This window comes from Alternaria novae-zelandiae (assembly GCF_023758075.1).
Source record: "Alternaria novae-zelandiae strain BMP 2774 chromosome Unknown scaffold_1, whole genome shotgun sequence".
Taxonomy (NCBI): Eukaryota; Fungi; Ascomycota; class Dothideomycetes; order Pleosporales; family Pleosporaceae; genus Alternaria; species Alternaria novae-zelandiae.
In genome coordinates, this window is record NW_026056961.1 from 1527543 (window position 1) to 1551460 (window position 23918).

At 41.0% G+C, this 23918-nt stretch overlaps 5 protein-coding genes across 5 annotated transcripts; 3 read left to right on the forward strand and 2 right to left on the reverse strand.

Annotated features, from left to right (window-relative positions):
* Positions 1–57: 57 nt before the first annotated feature.
* J4E88_000483 (uncharacterized protein) lies at positions 58–1566 on the forward strand (the record flags this gene model as incomplete). The annotated part of the gene is made up of 4 exons (XM_049394159.1): positions 58–97; positions 144–1156; positions 1207–1455; positions 1510–1566. The coding sequence occupies 4 exons, from the start codon at positions 58–60 to the stop codon at positions 1564–1566; spliced, it is 1359 nt and encodes a 452-aa protein (XP_049259988.1).
* Positions 1567–2023: 457 nt separating this feature from the next.
* J4E88_000484 (uncharacterized protein) lies at positions 2024–3296 on the reverse strand (the record flags this gene model as incomplete). The annotated part of the gene is made up of 6 exons (XM_049394160.1): positions 2024–2173; positions 2224–2732; positions 2898–2925; positions 2977–3065; positions 3115–3148; positions 3213–3296. 6 exons carry the CDS (start codon positions 3294–3296, stop codon positions 2024–2026), a joined length of 894 nt encoding a protein of 297 aa, XP_049259989.1.
* Positions 3297–4336: 1040 nt separating this feature from the next.
* On the forward strand, positions 4337–5666 carry ARO2 (bifunctional chorismate synthase/riboflavin reductase [NAD(P)H] aro2; the record flags this gene model as incomplete). The annotated part of the gene is made up of 3 exons (XM_049394161.1): positions 4337–4371; positions 4421–4782; positions 4831–5666. 3 exons carry the CDS (start codon positions 4337–4339, stop codon positions 5664–5666), a joined length of 1233 nt encoding a protein of 410 aa, XP_049259990.1.
* A 12122-nt stretch (positions 5667–17788) lies between these two features.
* Positions 17789–20708, forward strand: J4E88_000486 (uncharacterized protein; the record flags this gene model as incomplete). The annotated part of the gene is made up of 5 exons (XM_049394162.1): positions 17789–17923; positions 18115–19121; positions 19170–19514; positions 19568–20165; positions 20256–20708. 5 exons carry the CDS (start codon positions 17789–17791, stop codon positions 20706–20708), a joined length of 2538 nt encoding a protein of 845 aa, XP_049259991.1.
* A 559-nt stretch (positions 20709–21267) lies between these two features.
* J4E88_000487 (uncharacterized protein) lies at positions 21268–23871 on the reverse strand (the record flags this gene model as incomplete). The annotated part of the gene is made up of 2 exons (XM_049394163.1): positions 21268–23324; positions 23373–23871. 2 exons carry the CDS (start codon positions 23869–23871, stop codon positions 21268–21270), a joined length of 2556 nt encoding a protein of 851 aa, XP_049259992.1.
* Positions 23872–23918: the final 47 nt, after the last annotated feature.

Consider the following 23918-nt stretch of genomic DNA (forward strand, 5'->3'; position numbering starts at 1 on the left):
CGTAAATTTCGAGATTGTCCACGAGACACGCACTATTACACTCTCGACACGGCCAACATGGCGGCCAAGGTAGCGGACGAAGTCGCCAACATGAAGTGTATGGAAACGCTACCTCTCGCGTTACATCGCCTAACAGCGTACAGTGGACGACACCAACGGCAAACCAGCAAATGGTACAACAGAGAACAGCGAAAAGCCCACAGGCGACGCAGATCACGAAGACTCGGACGATGACAACGAGGCCGAAGATGGAGCACCAGAAACTGGCGAAGGCGCTGCGAAAAAGAAGAAGAAGAGGAAGCCCAGAAAGAAGAAGAAGGCTGGCGCAGCAGCCGGCGCAGGAGGACCCAAGGTGCAGACATCACCGCCACGAGTTCGCATCGATGAGCTGTTCCCCAACGATTCGTACCCCGAGGGCGAAATCCAAGAATACGTCAACGAGAACGCCTACCGGACCACCAATGAAGAGAAGCGCCACCTCGACCGCATGAACAACGACTTCCTCACCGAATACCGCAAAGGCTCAGAGATCCACCGTCAAGTTCGACAATGGGCTCAGAACTGGATCAAGCCGGGCATGTCGCTCACCGAGATCGCAGAGGGTATCGAGGACTCGGTTCGCGCCTTGACAGGACACCAGGGTCTGGAGGATGGTGACGCGCAGATAGCGGGCATGGGGTTCCCGACTGGTCTGAGCATAAACCACTGTGCAGCGCATTACACCCCCAATGCGGGCAACAAAATGGTCATCAACTACGAAGATGTCATGAAGGTCGATTTCGGCGTACACATCAACGGACGTATTGTGGACAGCGCGTTCACCCTGACCTTCGACCCCGTATACGACAATCTCATCAACGCATGCAAGGCTGCGACAAACGCCGGTATCAAGGAAGCCGGTATCGACGTCCGCATGAGCGACATTGGCGCTGCTATCCAGGAAGTCATGGAGAGCTACGAGGTGGAAATCAAGGGACAGATGCTGCCCGTCAAGTGCATAAGGAATCTGAACGGACACTCCATCGGACACTACACCATCCACGGCGGCAAGACTGTACCGATCGTCAAGGGCGGCGACCAAACAAAGATGGAAGAAGGCGAGACATTTGCTATCGAAACATTCGGCAGCACAGGAAAGGGTTACGTCCGGGACGATGTAAGTCATTCGCGTACTTGAGCCTACTTGTGATCTAACAAGTACCACAGATGGAGACATCTCACTACGCCAAAAAGGCCGACGCACCCAAAGTCGCTCTCCGCGTCTCGTCAGCAAAGACGCTCCTCAACTCCATTACCAAGAACTTCGGCACTCTGCCTTTCTGCAGGCGGTATCTCGATCGCATGGGCCATGACAAGTACCTCTTGGGCTTGAACAACCTGGTCAGCGCGGGTATTGTCGAAGCCTACCCCCCGCTCTGCGATATCAAGGGCAGTTATACAGCACAGAGTGAACACGTAAGCAGCCACTGATCCGTCGACACTGTAAAGAGGTGTGCTAACGCAAGACAGACATTCGTGCTTCGCCCCAACTGCAAGGAGATTCTTAGTCGCGGCGACGACTACTAAGCTCCAATTACACGTCAAACATGAAGCATCTGCAATTTCAAACTAACATGTGACAACAAGTAGAACGAAGCTATGTGTTTCGAGTTCATGAAGAAACTGTTTCATGACCATGACTGGGCACTGCATATACCGGAAATAACAAGAAGTAAAAAAAATACCATACCCGATTGATCAGCGTTCGCTTGCCTTCCACTTCCTTGAATGAACTAATGCCAGCACGCTCCATGTCTTTACTAGGGTACAGATTCAGTAAGTACACATCATCACTACGAGCACATAGATCAGGGTCCGGAGTTCCAGTAAATTGTATTGAGACGAACTGTCGCGCATACCCAAGGAGTATGCTCCGTTCGCTCATCAGCACTAGATTGATATGATACTGCTTCGCGAGAACCAAAAGAATCTAAAAGCCAGCTCCTTCATCTCTTTTCCACAAATATGTCTCTTTTCGAGGTGCTTAACCCTCGAAGGTGAAGCTGGTGCCGAGCTTGTGGCCGGCCTCGTTCAGCTTCTGGGTATCGAAAGAGCCACCAATACCGAAGGTCAGACCGCTGTTGACCTTGGTGTTGTAGGCGAGGGAAGCAATGCCGAGGTTGTTGATCTTGGCCTGGATGGGATTAGTACAGACGCCCTCGTGCATGTCAGGGACCGTCATACCTTAGCGAAAGACGCAGGGTCAAGCTTGTACTTGGCGGCGAGCTCAAGACCGACGTTGTTGCCGGACTTTGAGTCCCAGACAGCGCGGGCACCGGCCTCGACAGCGGGGTTGACGCGCTGGTAGTACGAGGCGGTGAAAACGCTCAGGGAGTTGGTGGCAGTCACGGCAGCGTTGTAGAGAGGGGTGGTGTATCCGACAGCGGCGGAGTACTTGGTGATGGCAGCCTTCTGCACATCGTAACCGACTTCACCACCAACGACCATGCCCTCGTGGCTAACGACAGCATCAGCGGTGGTGCCAATGGCGCCAGCAGCCGAGTAGTCGACGAAAGCGCGGCCGTGGAAGGCAGGCTGCTTGAAGTGAAGGTTGACCTTCTGGCCCTTGTTGCCGGCAGCGGGGTTGAAGTTGGAGAGAATCTCAGTCTTCAAGCCGCTGGCAAAGGTGTCGTTGAGCTCGACCTTGGTGGCCAGCATGTTGGCAGTGTTCCATGACTGGGTGATGCTGATGCCTGCGTCGTCCGTTGTCAGTAGGTTGATTCCGTAGCCCGCCACGGAAAAGCCCCCCTTGCCGGGAGGCTGCTTCACGTGGAATATATAAGATTGAAAGTTGGAAGACGTATGAAGGGGTATAGAGAGGCTCGTGGAGCGGGGGAGAAAGGAATCGTTTGTCGTACCGTTGGAAAGCGACTTCTTGCCCTCGAGCTGGTGGACGCGTTAGCCATGGCGTTTTTCCGCGTACAATGGCGGGCTTACCGAGGAAGTGACGGGGCCATCGTGGGCAGAGGTTCCCTTGGCGGTGAAGTTGACACCGTTGGGGGCCTTGAGCTTGACCTCAAGGGCAGCTGCGGGCGCGTCAGTGGGAGGGCAGGCGGATCAATTGGAGTCGCGGACCTGCGGCAGTGTGGTAGAAGTCCTTGTTGATGAGCTGGAGGGCGGCTCCGTTAGCAATGGCGCCATGGGGAAGCTCGTCGCGGGGAGCCAAAACATACGTCGTTGGAGGCCTTGGCGATGTCGCTGAACGCCGGCGGCGGGAACTTGGGGATGATCTTCTCGACCTTGACGTACTCAGTCATGTTGGGCGGTTTGGTGGGGGATGTGATGGAGGAAAGAGGGGTGTTTAGGGCGTCGTGTTGCTGGCTGCAAGCAAAACTTCTTGAGAAGTCACGGCAGGGTCCGCGCTAGTAATCCCGGATGATCTTCGTGCCTGCCAGTCCACCCACTCGACATCCATCCCTCAGACACGACCAAACTCTGTTCTCGCCATGCTCGTCGGCGTCGACTACTCTGCGCCCGTGTCGACTAGACGCCCCTTCATCTTACCTGATACTAGCATGATGTGACTGCCACTCCTGCCATCTGCGCCCTCAACCATGGAACCCGTTTCCAGGCGCAGTCGCCCGCGCGCGTGGCATCGTCTTGAGTTGTTCGGCCCACTCGCCCACGCACATGTGGTCGCCAGTCTTTCCTTGACCGGACGCTTTGTACAGCGCAAGAACAGCGCATGTCATGTGGTGTGGGGTCGTCTGTCTGGGCGACAACGTTGACCCTGCAAGCACATCCTCACGGCAACATAATCCAGTCACCATCCCGATGGCGAAGACAGCCCACGTACTTGCCATTTGTTCAATGTTTATTCTGAATCTGATCACGCAGTTGAGATGCCTCAAGTACACGTACGGAGTGGGATCTAACCATGCCCGTTCGCATTGCCTGTGGGGATATCTTGGTGTCTGCATATCAGCAACCCCTACAATCGCGGAACGAATGACTTTCCTCGCACCACAATGTTAACTTTGAAGAATGTGCGACATTGCGTTGAGGCTCCGATGGGAGGGTACCGTCGTTTGGTTCATACCAGCCTTACCATCGGTGGCCGATCTCGGGTTCCCAGACGGCTGTACTCCGCGCCCCGCTAAATAAATAAAACTCCTAGAGTGACTCTGACGTTGATTATTCTAGCGCACGCGTCTGGACCTGCAACGACATAATAATTAAACCGGCGCTCTTTGGACACATACACAGACATTTGGATACATCGAGCACGCATCTCATTGACTAGTCGCCGTTCACAAGGGAGCCGAATCCCCACAATCTCGCCAACACCACAACCACAATGTCTACCTTTGGCACGCACTTCAGGGTCACCACGTATGCATACGCGCCGTATAGCTGCTCGACGTCTACTGACCTGCGATAGCTATGGCGAATCCCATTGTCTTTCCGTCGGCGCCATTATCGACGGTTGCCCGCCGGGCATGGCCCTGACTGAGGATGACATCCAACCCCAGATGACGCGCCGCCGACCGGGCCAGTCCGCCATCACAACCCCCCGCGACGAGAAAGACCGCGTAGAGATCCAGTCTGGCACAGAGTTCGGCATCACACTGGGCACCCCGATTGGCGTCAGGGTCATGAACGAGAACCAGCGCAAGCAAGACTACGGCAACAAGACGATGGACATGTACCCAAGACCGAGCCACGCCGACTGGACATACCTGGAGAAGTACGGTGTGAAGGCTAGCTCAGGTGGTGGACGAAGTAGCGCACGAGAGACCATTGGTGAGCGGATTCCGGCACAACCACCGTACAAATGCTAATGGTGCCCAGGACGAGTAGCAGCCGGTGCGATAGCGGAGAAGTACCTGCGCGAAGCCTACGGTATCGAGATCATCGCATTCACCAACTCCATCGGAAACGAGTTCCTCTTCCCTCCTACACCCGAACATCCCACCGCATCCACGAACCCAGAGTATCTCAAGCTAATCGACTCGATTACACGCAATAAGGTAGACGAGTACCTGCCCGTCAGGTGTCCGAGCGACGATGTCACCAAGCGCATGGAAGACTTGATCGCCAAGTACCGCGACGCACAAGACAGCATAGGTGGCACTGTGACTTGCGTAATAAGAGGTTGCCCGACAGGCTTGGGAGAACCATGCTTTGACAAGCTGGAGGCCAAGCTGGGACACGCTATGCTGTCGATTCCCGCAACCAAGGGGTTTGAAATCGGATCCGGCTTCGGAGGCGCACAACTACCGGGCTCAATTCACAATGACGCGTTCGTCAAAGCTCCTGCTGTCCCGGCAGGCGAAAATCCCGATGCAAGCAAGTACCGCTCAAAACCCAAGCTCACCACCAAGACCAACAACTCGGGCGGTATCCAGGGTGGTATCACCAACGGCGCGCCCATCTACTTCAACGTAGCTTTTAAGCCGGCAGCGACAATTGGACAGGCGCAGTCTACAGTCACATACGACCAAGAGGAAGGAGTGTTGGAGGCCAAGGGCAGGCACGATCCTTGTGTAGTGCCTCGTGCAGTGCCCATTGTCGAGATGATGGCTGCATTGGTCATCATGGATGCTGTACTAGCCCAGCAGGCGAGACAAGGCGCAAGGAGCTTGCTTCCACCGCTAAAGGGTGTTCAACCCGTCAATGGCGCTTGACAGGCCGGATGATGTAAGTCGGGTATAACGGGAGTTAAGGCGCCAGCTACAAGTGTACGATGTTTTTGCGCCGAGATGGATGAAAGTTATTAGACTTGATGTATAGATAAAAGGTCCACGACTCTATATGATCAGAGTCCACAGATGGGCTCAAAGGCTCAAAAGTCATTCCGAGTCGGAATGCAGCAAGTTCAGCAGCGAGGACCAGTTTAGATGCTACCCATAATCGTACAAACTTGTCCACAACCCTCGGCCGAGCTGACAGATTCGTCCGCGAGACGAATAGTTCACATGCGAACCGACTAGGCAAAAGTGTAGAACTATATCACGTGTCCGAAGTAAGCCTTAGGCTTTAGTATTTCTTAACTATAGAAACTTAGAAAAATCTTAACTTAATAACTAAAGTACACTATTATAGTTATATACTACTAATATTTAGAAAAGATAAAATTATAAAATCTCTATACTTATATATTAATTTTTTTATACTTATCTTTATTTAAGTACTTTAAAATACTTACTTAATATAACTTTTACGCGTATATAATACTATTAAAGCCTAGCTTTAATAAATATAAGCTACTTAAGCTTATTAACTTTTTTAATAAAGAGTATTTTAGCTATATTACTAAGTATAAAGACGCTATTAACTAGAAATATATATTTCTACTTTAAGTAATTACTTATTATAAAGTTACTACTACCTCTCTAGGCCTAAGAGATAGAGCCTATAGCGTACTTTTTTTAAAATTAAATAATTATATAATTATATAATTACGTAATAACGCGTTACTATATTAGACCTAATAGTAAACTTAAAAATCTCTAATATAAGCTTAGATTTATAACTTACTATAATACTTATACCTATACTACTACTACTACTACTATTACTACTAATATAATAGTTACTATATATATAATTATAATAAGCTAACTACTTTATATTTATTATATATTACTAATAGCTATCTAGACTATTAACTAGTACTAATACTAGTTTTATATAATTGCGCAACTTTAAAAGATAATCTAGTAAGTCTACTACTAGTATAAAGCCTCTAAGATAATCTAAGATACTTATATAATATCTATATAATTAATCTATATTCTATATATAATTATTTCTAAGCTTAGCTATATTAGCTATATTACGTAACTACTACTTACTATCTATATTTACTCTTACCTACCTACCTACCTATTTTCTATCTATACTAATAACTTTTAAGCTCTTATAGCTATAGTCTAAACTTTATAATAATACTTAGGTTATTTATAATAGTATACTATACTTACCTAATATAGGCTTCTTTATAAAGTACTACTTATACCTTAGCCTAATAATTATATACCTAATAAAGATAATAAAGAATTTTTATTTTCTATCTATTATATACGCTATATATAAAGAATTAAACCTATAACTTCTACCTAATTAGGCCTAGCTCTATATTAGGTAAGTAGCCTATATAAGAAACTTTAAAACTTCTACGTATATCTAGATAGACCTATACGTAGAATCTTAATTATTACTTAACTTAACTATTACACTATTCTACGTTGCTCTATACCTAGAATATAGATATCTATTCTCTCTTACTTATAATAGCTGCTACTACTATTTAAAGTAACTATAATATTATAACTAAGTATAAGCGTCTATAGTCTTGCTAACGCTATCTAAATTAAGAAGTAAACCTAATACTTATAATAATTAATAGGCGCTACTTAAGCTTATAACTACTATAGAATATATAGAATATAGAAGTAGAGTAACTAATAGATACTACTAGAAGCTCTTTATTAGAGCACTTAGCTACTAGAAAGTAACTATTATAGAATATTGCGCTTTATTACTAAAGTTATAACATAATAAGTAGAGAATTAGCTTACTTTAACTAGAGTAAGTAGTTAAGGTAAATCTATATATTATATATTAAGTACTATAACGTATAATAAGTCTATAAGTAAATAAGACTATAGTGTATAAGAGCTCTAATAAGTTATATATTCTACCTACTACATCTTTACTAAAGAAGAATAACCTATTCTCTAGTCTTACTATTTAGCTCTTATTATCTTTTAAGAATTCTATTATTACTAATATTCTATAACTAGCTATTATATTACTCTTAGCTATAACTAGTTGCCTAAGCGCTGCCCTCTTCTAGAGCTAGTCTTAGAATACCTAATAAACCTTAGCCTAGAACTCTACTCTAGAAAAGATTAGGTAATCTAACTACTACTAGAGTAGCTTCTTAGAGCTACACTCTCTACCTTCTAAAGTAGATAAGGTAACTAGCTCTACTAAGCTAGAAGAGCCTATAACTTATAATAAGCTAATAAATATCTACGTTAGATTAGATATCTAGAAGAACTATATTAAAGTTGTTACTTCTAACTTCTTAGATATTATCTACGTCTTACTAGAGAATAGTTAATAGATAGAACTCTATACCTTGTATCTCTAGAATAAAGATAATAACCTAAGCTTTATTATTATAATAGGCTAAGACCTTAAGAAAGACTAAAGTGTTAATAACTACTTTTACTTTACTATTAACACTAAAACTTACTTTGTAGAAGCTATTAATAAACACTCTTAGTAGTTCTATATAGTAGTAGTACGCGTTATAACTACTATAGGTCTTCTTATTAAGAACTATAATACTCTTAGATAATAGACTAAACTTCTACCTAATACTATGCCTTGCAATCTCTATAATAAGAAGCTTAACTATATCTATAACCTTAAGCGCTTTCTCTAACGCGCTAAAAACTAAACTAAAGATAGTTAAGGTACCTAGGCCTATAATAGTAACCTTACTAAGAAACTTAAAGCTATTACTAAAGACTATAATAAGCTACGCGCTGCTAATAAAGCGTAGGCTAAATCTCTTAATAAATAGTTAGAGACTATTAATAACTTTAAAGAGCGCAATTTAGATAATAAAGATAAGATTAATAACCTCTATAATAAGCTAGATAAGCTCTATAGTAATCTAAAAGACGCTATAGATCTATATATCTAGCAACTAAAGAACTAACGCGCACTTACTATAACCTAGCGCACTCTTATTACTAAAAAGAAAAAGAAGTCTATCTAGTACTTTATTAATTACGCTAATAAGAACACTAACTATAATAACTTTTAGAAGAAATATAATAACGTTAAAGAGAACCTTAATACTCTTTAGCGTAAGTACAACTCTATTATTACTAAGCTATAAACCTATAAGCTAAACTATTACCTATATAGTATTCTCTATTATAACTACACTAATTACGTTAATTATAAAGAACTATGTTGTAACTCTACTAATTAACGCTAAGACACTAACTATACTTATTAAGATGCTACTAACTATACTTATTATAATAACTCTAATTATCTCTAGAATATAGTTAAGTATAAGACTATACCTTATTATAAGGCTATATCTTACTATAATAAGCCTAAGCGCTGCTATAATAACTACTATAATAACTACTATAATAACTACTATAATAATTACTATAATAACTATTATAATAATAATAATTACACTGTCTAAGACTATACTCTAGCTACTAGTCTTTATACATAAGTAGTGTTCTTAGTAGAAGAGACTAGTAGAGGTATTACCTTCTATCTACCTAACGTTAGTATCTTCTATAGTAAAGAAGATAATAAAGAAGACTATAAGAAGTAGTGTTATACTACTATTTATAAGTATAATACCTACATAGATAAATACACTACTCTAGTTTACCTAAAATCTTATATTTAAGGTAATACTTAGAATCTTATCTACTATAATATTAAGAGCTTAAAGAACTTTCTTAATATTCTAAAAGCCTTAGACTTATACTTTGCTACTAAGTTATATAAGAAGAAAATAGAAGCTAAGTTATTACTCTATAATTACTCTCTTATATAGAAGAATAGAGAGACTTTTATAGCCTAGAAATAATAATTTATAAAAGTTTATACTATTCTTAAGAAGTCTAATTATAAGATAATTACCTACGTACAATAATTTCTTTATTCTAGTCTAGCTACTACTACTACTAATAGTTTCTTCTATAAAGAGACCTTAGTTATCTTTCTAAACTAAGTATAAGACTAAGACTTAGATTAGAAAGAGATTAATTATTATTCTATATCTATAACAACTATAAAGCGCTCTAATAATTATAATACTTATAAGCTCTAACATTATACTTCTAGAAACTATTTACTAGAGTAGAAGTAAGGCTCTGCCTAAATAACAAAGCGCTCTACTAGGTTTAGTTACACTAATATATAACGCAATATTCTCTTTAAGAATAAAGCCTACTTTAAGTATAGTAATAAAGCTTACTAGAGCGCTAATTACTCTAAGATATAGGCAGTCTCTTTTAATTAAATTTAGAGCCTATTACTAAGCGCTATAGAAGCTAACTTTAATAAAGCTAATAAACTAGCTAACGCTAATACTAAGAATAATAGCTATAATAGTAACTATTAAGCTTTTGTTAAAGACAGCGATAATAAGGTAGATAAAGAGAGATACCTTATTAATCTCTATACTAAGGCTTGTTTTTAGACACTTCTAAACAAAATTATAATTAAGAGCTAAAGTAGAGTAAATTATTAAAGAGAACTTACCTTATAGCTAAGCACTATAAATAATTAGAAGTAGCTACTCTAAAGGTACTAGGTTTAGAGATAACTACACTATTATAACTAGTTTACGTCTTAAAGGTAGCACTACCTCTTACCTATAATAGCTTAGAAAGCTTCTATCTAGTAAAGTAAATACACTTTAAGTATTAACTTTAAATACCTAAAAGCTAAAAGGCTAACACTAGTCTTATTAATATAGAAGCTAGTGCTTACTTTATTAGTTAGAAATAAGTTAAGAATAATTATATTAACGTTATTTAGATATTACCTATTAAGCTTACACTTACTAATAGTGCTATTATTAAGTTACTTATAGAAGTAGTAGAGTTACTAATCTAATATAGTGCCTACTATAGCTCTATTATATACTATATTACTAATATTAGACGTTATAATATTATTCTAGAGATAAACTAGCTAGATTACTATAGTTCTGCACTTTTCTTTAGCTAAAATAGATCTATTATATTTAACAATACTTATTATTACCTTAATTACCTTTATAATAGTATTACTAATACTATTTACTATAAGAGTAAACTAGCTAATAGTAAGATATAGTAACCTAGCAAGAAGGCCTCTATTATAATAATTAGTGCCTACGCAGCTTATCTTACTGCGTAGTAATAACTAGGTAAGATTATATAGGTAGAACTCTGCTACTAGAAAAGGCTAAAAGACCTACCTAACTAAGACGCCTTTACCTCTTTCTATAATAATATAACTTAATACTTTACTATATTATAAAAGAACTTTAAGAAGTATATAGAAAAGTATAATAAGTCTATACTATTAGACAACAAACTAAAGAAGCTAGTCTCTAACTAGCTATATAGTAAGATAAAGAATATCTTTAGCATTTGCTTAGCTAATAAGCTACTACTATATTAATCTAGAATTAACTATACTATTAATATAGAAGGTAACAAAGCTTCTTAGCTCTATATCTATAGTCTTATATAATAAGAAACTAAAGTAGTTAAAGCCTATATTAATAAAATAATAGGTAAGAGCTTTATTTAACTTAGTGTTTCTCTCTACGCGTTACTTATTCTTATTATTAAGAAACTAGAAAGTAGATTATAGATTTACGTTAATTATTATAGTCTAAACAGTATTATAAAGAAGAATTATAACACCTCTCTCTCTATTAAAGAAATACTTGCCTATATATATAAGGTTAGTATTATAAGTATTATAGACGTTATTACTATATTTAACTTAGTCTATATTAAGAATAGTAATAAGAAAAAGATAGTATTCTAGACACGCTATAGATTATATAAATATCTTATTATACTATTTAGTCTTTGTAATACACTAAGAATATTCTAGACCTTTATTAATAAGACTTTAAGAGAATACCTAGATAATTTCTATAGTGCCTACCTTAATAACGTTCTTATATATAGTAAGAATAAGAAAGACTATAAAAAGTATATTCTAAAGATACTAGCTAGAATTTAAGAAGCTAGTATATATCTTAACACTAAAAAATACTAGTTTAAAGTTAAGCGTGTTAAGTATCTTAGCTTTATTTTTACTACTAATAAAGTAGAGATAGATTCTAAGAAGGTTGCTACTATACTAGAATAGTTACTTTCTTATACTATTAAAGATATTTAATTCTTTCTTAGGTTTACTAACTTTTATAGGCGCTTTATTAAGAGCTTTTTATATCTAGCTAAAGCTCTTACTACTCTTACCTAAAAGAATTTAAACTCTTATAAGATATTTTCTCTTTAAGAAACGTCTACTATATATAAGGTATTCTACTAAATTAAGTAGGCTTTTACCTAAGCTAGTGTACTTACCTATTTTAATCTAGATCTTAAGTTCTAGCTAGAAACTAATACCTCTAACTTTGTTACTGCTGCTATCTTATTATAGAAAGAGCCTAATAAAGTACTCTATTCTATTACTTTTCTTTCGCGTAAGATAACTTCTATAGAATATAACTATAAAATATATAATAAGAAGCTTTTAGTAATTATCTAAGTCTTTAAAGAATAGAGATTTAAGCTTACTAGAACTAAGAATTCTATAAAGGTCTTATTAGATTATTAAGCTCTGCAAACTTTTATAGAGAATAAGTAACTTAATTACTATTAAGCTTAATAGGCTAAATTTCTTACTAAGTTTAATTGTAGAATTAAGTACTAACTAGGTAAGTAAGGTACTAAACCTAACGCACTTATACGTTGCTCTAGAGATCTCTCTAAAAACTATAATAATAAAAGACGCAAATATTAAGTATAAGTTTTTATTAAACCTAACTAGGTTAACTAAAAAGCCTATATTGCTTAACTATCTTTTAAGAAGAACAGCAGTAGCAAACACACTATATACCTTACCTACTACTTTTCTAGAAAGATTACTAAGTTACTAATTAAACTTACTTAGGCTATATATTAGCTTAGCAAGAAAGACAGCGTTAGTAAGTTATACGCTAAGTTATTACTAATAATAGTAACTTTATACGCATTACTAGTTAATATTAATAATAATGTCTATAATACCTCTATCTTATAAGAAGATCTACTATAGTCTATATATTATAGATACGTAAAAGAGAAAGACAGAGTACTTAAAGAGCTTATTAAAGCTAAAGTTAATAGACTTTACTATATCTCTTATAACTTTATATATAGTAGTTATTACTTATAAATTAAGTTAGTAGACTATAAGATAAAGAACAATCTTCTCTATATTAATAATAGAGTCTTTATCTCTAACGTAGACTAGCTCTACACTAAGATAATAGAATAAGCTTATTATACCTTTTATAGTAGTTATAGTAGTAAATATAAATTCTATTTAAAGCTTACGTAATAGTACTATTAGTCTAAGATAATATTAGATATCTTCTACTACTTATATAACTATCTTACTTATAAATATATAAAGAGCTATTATAATAGTAAATATAGATTACTTTATCTACTCTCTATACTATATCGCTATTAGTTATACATCTCTATAGACTTTATTACTTACCTTTCTCTCTACTAGTATAATAGATAAGTCTTTACTAATATACTAGTAGTAGTTAATTAGTTAATAAAGAAGAAGAAGTTTATCTCTATAGCTATACTTATAGTTAATACTCTAGTATAAGCGTTTGTAGAGTATATATAAAGAGAAGAAAAATACCTAAAGAAGATAGTATCTAACTAAGGTAGCTAGTTTATAAGCTACTTTTAGAGAAGGCTATACTAATAACTAGAAATACACTCTAAGTACTCTACGTCTTTCTACTCTTAGACTAATAAGCAAACTAAGAATATAAATATATATCTTAAATAGTACTTAAGAGCCTATATTAACTATAAGTAAGATAACTAGGCTCTCTACTTACTTATTACTAAATTTAAAGCAAATTTAATAGTAAGCGCCTCTACTAGAGTTATACTCTTCTTTACTACTAAGAGCTATAAACTATAATCTAGCCTTAAATCTATAATTACTTATACCTCTACTAACGCTGCTTTTATTTATATAGACTAAGCCTAGGTAGACTAGCTTACATAGAAACTAAATAGCTTATAAAAGAAACTCTAATACTTACTATAATAGACCTAGGCGAAATAAGCTAAATATACTAATAATAATTAATTACTAGCATCTATATTTTGTATAGGTAACTAAGTTATATTAGACACGCGTAATATCTAGACAACCTAACTAAACTAGTTCTTAGACTTTAAGAATAGAGAGCTGTTCTACGTCTTATAAGTAATTAATAATATAGCTTATAAGCTAGAACTACCTATAACTATAGAAAAGATATATAATATCTTCTATCTATAGCTTCTTTACCTCTATAATAGAGACTCTCTACTAGAATAAGTAGTTAATAAAGAATAACCTATAGAGATTTATTCTAATATAGAGAATAAGAAGAACTATTCTATTAAGAGTATTAAAGACTATTAACTTAATACTAGGCTCTTTAATACTATAGTTAAGCTCTACTATAAAGAGCTACTATAATACCTTATATAATAGTCTAGATATCTAGAGAAATCTAATAATCTATCTTAGAAGCTTTATATAAACCTTATTAGTAGCGTAGACCTAGTTACTACTTACTATAATATATACTTAGCAAAGCTACTACTTTATATTAAGTTTAAGACCTTAGTAAGCTAACAAGAGCTAATAATGCTAATACTAAGTCTAACCTCTATTAATTATTGCCTTACTAACAGCTTGTTGTAAGCGTTTACGTAATACTCTAGCTATACATATTACTATAGCTAGAAAGAACGCCTTTATAGTTATATTCTACTTTATACTATAATAGTCTTCTAGAGTTATAACTAAGAGAAGATTATTACTCTTAGAGTAGTTCTTAAAAAGGCGCTTATAGGTCTATATACTAGAATAGAGGTTGCTAGTAGTTAAAGATAATACTAGTCTTGCCTTTAGAAGGCTACACTCTAACACTACTATATAATCTTACTATAATAGTATCGTAACTTACTATAATAACTTAAAGATTACCTACTTACTAACTATTAAACTAGACGCGCACGTAACTATCTCTTACCTTACTATATATCTATTACTATACTAATTATTGCGTTCTCTAAAAGCTGCTTAAAGTAACTAAAGAATATAAGTAGAGAATAAGAGAATAAGAGATAGATATATACACTATTTAGTCTACGTAGCTTTTGTAAATAGGTATTATATTTATATTATAATTATACTAACTTATATATTATATAAAGTAAAAAAGAAATATTAAAGTATTAGAACTTACTTTTTTTAAAGAGAGAGGTAGTATAAAGAATTAAACCTATAATCTCTACCTAATTAGGCTTAGCTCTATATTAGGCAAGTAGTCTATATAAAAAACTTTAAAACTTCTATATATACCTAGATAGACCTATATATAGAATCTTAATTATTACTTAACTTAACTATTACACTATATAACGTAGCTTTAATAAAGTTACGTTTTTCTACTATTAGAGCTACTAGTAGTACTTTAAAAAGCTTAGTCTCTATCTACTAGAGCTATATATACTATATATTTATAAATCTTTATTTAGCGTATAAAAGGTCTAGCCTCTACTTTATAAATAGCCTACTTAGTATAAAAAAAATAACTAATATACTAGAGCTACTATTAAGTATCTTTAGTATTCTCTTTACTTCTAGGTTAAATCTTATAGTACTTAGGTTCTTTTATATATTTCTAATAGTAAATATTATTACGCTCTTAATAAAAAGAATAGTCTTACTTAGAATAGTACTTAAACTATTTTTATAGTTACTTACTACTATAATTAGTATAGTAAAAGCTATTATATACTTAATAATAAAATACTTTTTAGAGAGGTTATTAGAAGTACTAATTATAATATTATTTATTATAGAGAGAGATATCTTTAAGAGAATATTAGTGTTAGTATTAAGTTTAGTTAAAGTAGTACTTTAGTATAAAGTTCTTAGAGATATAAAGAGTTCTTTAAGATAGAAAATTATTAGATAAAGAAAAAGAAAAAGAAAAAAAGTATTCTTTATATATAAAGCTTTTTATAATTCTCTCTAAGCTACTATTCTTTATACTATAGTTTACCTACGTAAATATCTTTTTATATTTTATAGTAGTATAGTACTATAATTTAATATTACTCTAGATCTAAAGTTTACCTACATAGCTACTTAGACTTCTACCTATCTACTTTTATAGCTAAGAGAAAGGCTTTATACTCTAACTTCTACTCTTTCTACTAAAAGCTTTCTTTTAGAAAGCTTCTATATTAACTTTTAAGAATATTTTAATATTTTTATAGCTCTATAGCTCTATCTTACTTATTACTACTTTTAAGTCTACTTTTAAGTCTACTAGAGATACTTTTATTACTATTACCTCTATAAGTATATTATTATTATTATTAAAGTACTATATCTATAGTAAATATTAGAGAAAGAGTTTTATTAATACTTATAGCTATATATAGTAAGTATAAGATATTTAAAAAATATACTTATATTAAGATTACTATATAGAGTTACTAACTACGTTTTATTACTTTACTTTATATTAATACTTTACTATAATAAAGTTACTACTATCTTTATTTTTAATAATACTTTTAATAATATTATTAAGCTTTTTATATACGTAAAGCTAAAAACTTTTAAATAACTTTATAAAAGAGTCTTTACTAATAATACTACTACTACTAATAAAATAATTATTAATATACTTATAGATAAATTCTAAAAAAGAGTATAAAAATAAGTAAAATATATTTTAGTTAAAGTCTAAAGTAAGTAAAAGTAATAGGTAGATTAAGTAAACTAGTAATTAATAAGCTTATAGGCATGCTCTAACGTCTTCCGCAGCGTGACATTAGGCTAGAACTACATCTTAACCTTTATGACGTGCATCTTACTAGTAAACTATAGGATAAGGCATGCAACTATAGACTAGTCGAGACATTCCGATAGAGTGGTAATAGGCACCGCCACCTGGTGTCTTTACCCATTGAGAGGCCGATGTTCACCGGCAAGGACTTCCAGCCTCGCGGAAGCCAGTGTGGGGGCCGGCAGAGTCGCCACACTGTAAGAAGAGGGTGACCGGAGGGCAAGGAGGATGCATTGGCAGCGGATGCTATCGGGCCTTCCCCTCCACCAAAAGCAAGAACCCTGGCTGTTGGAGATCCCTTCGCTTGCAGCCGCGAGCCAACATGACATAGGACACGCTCCGCGAACCCCTCTTCCTCCAGTCTATCCTCTTGCCTACAAGCAGCTCTTGTCAATGTCGCTCCCTTGTCTGACCGACATCGAGATCGCGCACAAGCATATGTGCCGCCTTGCATCATCCGTGTGAAGATAGCCATGGCAAATTCGTCCAGTGCTCGGTGCGCCATGCCGAAGCTAGTCGTTGATGCTGGTGCTGCTCCAAAAAACTCTGTCCTGTCGCAAGCAGATGCTGCGGTACCCGAAACCAGGCTCCACTGATAGAGTCGTCCCAAGTTCGCTTCTATCTCCGCAAAGGCCCCTCGCGTCCGGACATGTCAGCTGGCCCATGCCTCCGGGACCTCGATTCGAATTCCCACGTGCGGCACAGCCTGTCGGACGCGACCTATTCATCTGTTACAGCCCATCGGCTACTGCAGTAGGCGTTTACCTCCCAATCTAGATCCAGTACGAGGCCAATCGAGCCTCTTCGTCGTGGTCGCGCATCGATCCTTTTGGATGTCGCCTCTGCGTTTGCCACCCTACCGAAAATCATCCATGGGCTTTCATCTTGCCGAACGCAAACTAAGGCAGGCACGTTGAACGTCGCGACGGGCGCCAACGTCACAGCTACCTAATCCGAGCCCGCTGTTCTTCTCCCTCGACATTGGTGGCTAATCATATTACTTTCCCACCCGGCCCAGAGAATGGAATAACTAACTCGTCCTCGGAGCCCGCGCGGACTGCCTCTTCATTCCCCTCGTGATCAACCATGGCCCGCGCCGCTACTGCCACCTCTTCCAACAACAGAGACGACCAAGATAACTCACAGGCGCAGGACACAAAAGCCAGTAAGCGGCGCTGTGTCCAGTCGGCCTGTGTGCCCTGCCGGAAACGCAAGTCCAAAGTAAGCATCAATCTTCCCACTGCATGCACCAATTCCACATTGAGCTCCTACATCTGGCCCGATGCTGGAGATTCGCCTCCGCGGAAGGCTCGTCACCAGCGAGGATTATCCGCAACTCTTGTTTGGGCCATTCTCCGGGCAACTTTCCCGGTCCCTCGCCAAGTGCCCTCCTGCTGACACCTCATCTACAGTGTGACGGTGGTACACCCGTGTGCGCGACTTGCACTGCCGTCTACAAGACTGAATGTCATTACGATGCTGAGAGCGAGAGTCGTCGCACTAAGGCTACTCCGACAATCGCAAACAGTACTGGGATCAAGCGCGATGCCTCCCTTGTCGCCGCCTCCAGCCCTGAGAATGCCTCGAGCGCCGAATTTATTGTCAATTCGCTGAGACGTCTACCTGAGGAGCATGTCCAAGAGTTTCTCAATCATATTCGAAGAGACCCCAGCCTCGACGTCACCTCCCTAGCTGAAACATGGCGCAAGAACGTGACGCTGACGCAGAGCGAGCCCGTCGACGTTCAAAGCCTCGAGTCAGATCTTAGTGTGCTGCTTGGGAAGCCATCTGTTACATCCACCGGCCAGAGCAGACACTTTGGACATTCCGCAAGCCTAGGCCTGGTACCCGAAGATGAGGATTTCGGTGGCGGGCGGCTGCGTACCAACAGCGTGAAGCTAGAGCGTCAAGGGTCAACATGGACCAACGTAACCGATGACCTGGCTTTTGTTGAGACGCTGCTTGACCTCTATTTCACCTGGAGTCATCCCTTCTATGTGCTCTTCAGCCGAGAGTGCTTTTACAAGGACTTCAGAGCGGGACGCGACAAGTATTGCTGCTCTCTACTGGTCAATGCTATATGTGCATATGCATGTCATCTCACAGAAGACCCTGCAGGTCGCACGGATCCTGACAACTTCCGTACTGCAGGCGATCACTTCTTTGCCGAGGCCAGGCGACTTCTGTTCGAAGATGAAACCCCGAGCCTGACGACTGTTCAGGCGCTCTGCATCATGTCGATGCGTGAGCCGAGTACAGGGAGAGAAAGTTCAGGCTTTTCGTACATGGGAAGGTGTCTTCGTATGTGTGTTGAGCTTGGTCTGCACTTGAACTATGGCGCCAATTCTGCGCTTGGCTTGACACCAAGTGAGATCGAAGTGAGAAAGGTCACATTCTGGGGCTGCTTCACTGTGGATACGTGAGTTATCTTGGCTACTTTTACCCCGACTGGGCTAACTCGACGCAGAATCTGGACGATCGTTACTGGCCGCATATCTCAGCTTCCTCGAGCTGCCATTACTCTCGAAAAGCCTATGCTGGAAGAGACGTCTGACCTTCCTGAGGCTTATCCCGCCCCCTCACAAATCGCAGGAGGCGGAGTCGTAACCATTCGCATGTTCCTCCAGGAATTCACATCGCTCGCGGAGCTCGTCAATGACAACAACCACATGTTCTTTGCGCCGAAAGAGCGACTTACGAGCAGTAAATTGCTTGATTTTTATCATAAATACCAAGCCTGGTATAGACAACTGCCAGCTTTGATAAGCCTGGAAGGAAAGAAGGAACCCGAGCCACACATCTTGGTACTACAGTATGTCTGAACATCCATGCTTACTTTGCGAACAGAACTGACACTACACGTAGCATGCTTTACTGGACCATCATCGTGCACCTTTTCCGGCCTCTGCTCAAAGTCGATCTTATTCATTCCGATATACGCCCCCGCGACATCTGCGTAGATGCGGCCAACAAAGTGTCTGAACTTGTCCGGATCTACCGGCAGTTCTACGACTTTCGTCAAGCTCACCTGCTCATACCACACGTATTACTCACTGTCTGTGTTGTGCACTTGCTATATTCAAAGGATAACAGCATTTCTCGCCAAAACCTCATCGAAGGCATGCAGGGCCTAGAAGATCTTCACGAATGTCACTATTTCGGGGCGAGGAGTTTCCGCGTCATATACACCCTTGCGAAGACGTGGAAATTGCCCTTTCCTGAAGAATTAGGCAACTCCTCGTTGATACCGACAAGTGACCCCAACAAGCCCCAAGGTACTATCAGTCCTCCGACAGATCCTCTTATGATACCTCCCAATACAACAACTATCACCGGCAATCGGATAGGACCTGGCCGTCTCCATCCACCTATTACTCAGAGGAGGGAGAGCCTGTCGATGTTTGCTCCTCAACCAGGGTTGCAATTGGCTACACATCCCGCCAATTCGAGGCCGAGCAGTGTGGTATCGAGCCAACACCAACCATCACCTGTTGTAGGGCACACACCCACCCATCATAATTACAATACAGGAATGGCTTTACCGACGTATCAGTACTCGCAGCCCATGTCATCCGCCCCCAACATGTCTACGGCAATGACATCTCCATCTACCGATACGGCAGAATCCATGTTTTGGAACCCTATTCCTGGAGTACCAGGACCGATTCTGCCACGTCATAACTATCAGCAAATAAGTCCGATGGGTCTGGAGAGTGTTCTCCACAACACAGACGTAGGTGATCGTCTTGGTCGGGATGGTTTCAAGATCAGCGAGGACTGGCGATCGAGCCATATTAACGGCTTCAATCACAATATTGGAGGCAGTGTATACGGCAACCCGCATAGCCAGGCAGACACTGGATATGCGCACCGAGGGAGCTACGTGCAGCCGACAGAACATGCGAGCTACCCGCAAACTACACATGAGGGGCACCACCATGCGCCCCAAGAGTACGACCCGGGATGGTGGCAGAACACGAACGGAAACCAAGGTCCGATGAGTTGACAGATGGATGGTTTCAAGATTGATGATGGGAGCATATCTCACTTGATGCAGCAGTTGGTTCGGTGAGCTTTATTGGAAGAAGCTCATACATTCGAGGCTTGGGGGATTCCGAGTGGCGTTGCATAGCGGCATCATCTAGCGGGGCTAAGGCGTACAGGTACTGAACTACGAGTGTATTTTCTCAATGAAGGCGTTCATGGTTGGTGGACTGAGAGCTCGTACGGATGTGCAAGGTAGAAACTAGCAATAGTAGGCAAATGTCATGTGTTCCGTGTATCCAAGGTCCATTCCACGTGCCTCTTTATTTTTCTGCGCGCATGAATTAATGAGACAGAATATAATGGCAGATACAAGAACATGAATGTTTGTATTAAACACATTGCAGCTACATAGAGACATGTGTAGGTAATATAGTTGAAATGCTGAGATATGAGAGGGTATAGATCTAAATGAAGGAAAAGCCGGGGGAAAATATACAGGCCCAATTAACGGCAAAGTATGCAGCACGCCGGCGACATCGACTCAACATTACACCTCACCCTGAAAACTAGCAACACACTCAAACACCCTTTTGCTTTGCAGTCTGGACAAGCACACTAGCAGTCCCAGCACGCTCTTCATACAAGCGCCTCAGGTCCTCGACTGACTGCTTTTTGAGGTTCATTTTCTTTGGCTTCAATGTTCGTCCTCTTGCAACCCCAGTCTCGGCGTCTGCGTCATCTTTCTTTGGTTGGTCTTTGGCGAAGTTCTCGAAGCTGGGCATGCGTTGCATGAGGCTTGGACTCGGGGTACGGAGACGGGGCGCAGCAGCCGGAATAGGGAGCGTGGATGCTTTGGTGGGTGCGTTGATAATGGGAACTTGAGGCGTCACCGGGTATACGGGTCGGGCGAGTGAGTTGATGCTGGGGCTACGGCTTGTTGTTGATGATGTTGCGGAGAATGGAATGCTTGGACGGCGAAAGGCAGGTTCTGACGCTGGTGCCGAGACTGCGCTTTGGGGAGAGGTCAACTGAGGCGAACTCACGCCCTCGCTCGATGCGTACGTCGAGGATGGACCTCTCTTCGCAATAGAGTTGTTGCTGTAGTAATTACCTGTAAGACCTGGAAGCGCCATGCCGCCCATGGGGTGTTTGTAAGCTTCATCCTGTGCGACGACGGCCTTGGAGACATTGTCAATCTGCATCGCAGTCAGGGTTTTCCTCTTAGGAATGTTGAGTCTAGGCGCAACAGTAGGAGGAGTAGCAGTAGTAGTAGAAGAAACGTGAGAAAATGGCGCATCTTCTTGTGCGCGAGTAGATGCTGACATAGGAAGGACTGGAACTGGATTGCTCGTACCAGACTTCTTCTCATCCGGTTGTGCACTCCATCGCGATGATACATTAGGGGGTTGGCCGATGCGGTTGTCGTCGTTTCGTGGTGGGGCGAAGCCATCGGTGGTGGCAGCGTAAGTTATGGGTGACTCGGCGACGTCTTCAGGCGCGTCGGATATGACAGTAGAGTAGCGAGGTGGTACTGAAAGGGGCGGTGCAGGTTTTCGCTGAACAGAATCGGCAGAGGATTTGGCCGACGGTGCGCGTGAGCGTGGAGGCAGAGGAGGCGGTAACGGCTCGCCTTGTGTTTCCTGTGGTTCGTGATAGGTAGGCATCTTCTCATTGTCGAGTAGCGTTATACCGCTCATCTGATCTTCCAATGAGCCTTTGCTATCTGCAGAGTCACGCTTCGCATCCGCAGGGTCCTCCCAGTCGTTCTCGTCTTTGGGTAGCTCGAGCTCGCTGTAGAAAGCCTCCTCGTTCTGCCCGCATGCTTCTCTAAGCCCCTCGGTCCACATGTCGACTGCCTGGGTGAAGATCCTTCTTATTATTGAGGACATTTTGGCGTCTTCAAGCTGATCAGGTCCACACAGTAATCCAGGTGCAAAGCAAACAGCGAGGTTTTCGGCCGTCATCTTGTTTTCTTCTTGTCGTGCGGCCATGGCACTCATGAGAGGCAGAAGATGCCTGCACAGGATCTCGCGGGATATGCCAGGTAGCAGGGACCACTCCGAAGTTGGCGAGAACAGGTCGGTCAGTTTGTCGAGTTCAAGAATCTCCTGGCTGTCGCCATAGAGTCGCTTCAGGTCCCGATATGAGTCGGTTGGGAAGATAGGCTGGCGCAGAGATGCATACCATGCTTTGATCAGAGCTGCTGCCATGAAGACCGAGTATGCGTCGGTGGGGGCCACCTCAGCTAGTATCTCGTCTTGATGTTGGGCGTGTGGGTAGGGTGGTACAGGCAGTGTCACCTCGTTGTCCTTCCAGATGATGTATTTCTGGCCCCTATCGTATGCTTCCTTCAATGCATCGCGCAGCCTTGAGTGTGGTGGTACGCGGAACAGGCCTTCCGAGGTGATGTTCTGCTCCATGAGCACGAAGCTGGTCGTCTCTCGCAGCACGCGTGGAAAGCGTGTCTTGCCATTACTGCCTGTGGGAAAAGGGGCGCGGGCGCCAAATGCTCGTTTCCCGCTGCCATTGAAAGCGGAGATGTGTTCGCACACGCGACGGTCGGCAAGATAGGTCGAAGGAGGGATAAGCAGGTTCTCGATTTGGATTTCGCGGGCAAGCTGCGTCAGGTTGGATACTAGAAGGAGTCAGCATTGCTCCGCGCTGCGGGGTTGTGAATACGCACGATGATAGATCTTTCTCCTGAACTTGGGGCTGACAATGGTAGAGAAGATCTCGGTCAGTATCCGTACCCAAGCTTTCTCGTGCACAATGTACAGGCGCTGGAGCCTCTTGCGCATGGCCCTGGACAGGACATGGTACGCCTGCAGAAACCAGCCCCAGCCAGGCCGGTGCTTCTTGTTTGTCGCTGAGCCATCGCCATCGCCGGCAAAGAAGACGACCTCGTATTCGAATCCCTTCAGCAGTTCGTCTTCCTCGGGCAGGCGCGCAAGGACATAAGGTAGCAGGGAGTCGTAGTCGGCTTCGTGCGAGTCGGGGAGAGCGGCGGCGTTGAGGATGAAGACGGGCCTTCCCTCTTGCGACGGCAGCGGCGACCGGTAAAGAACGGAAGCAGCGATTTTGGCCAGGTCTGGTGAGTAGTTGGAACTGTGCTGTGGTGGGGGTACTGCGGAGAGCGAGGAACTGCGCAGCCGACTGGCGATGTGGGCACGCACGCCGCTCATGGCGACGAGTGAGGGGGCTGGCAAGCTTCAGTCAGGTTTGCCGCTGG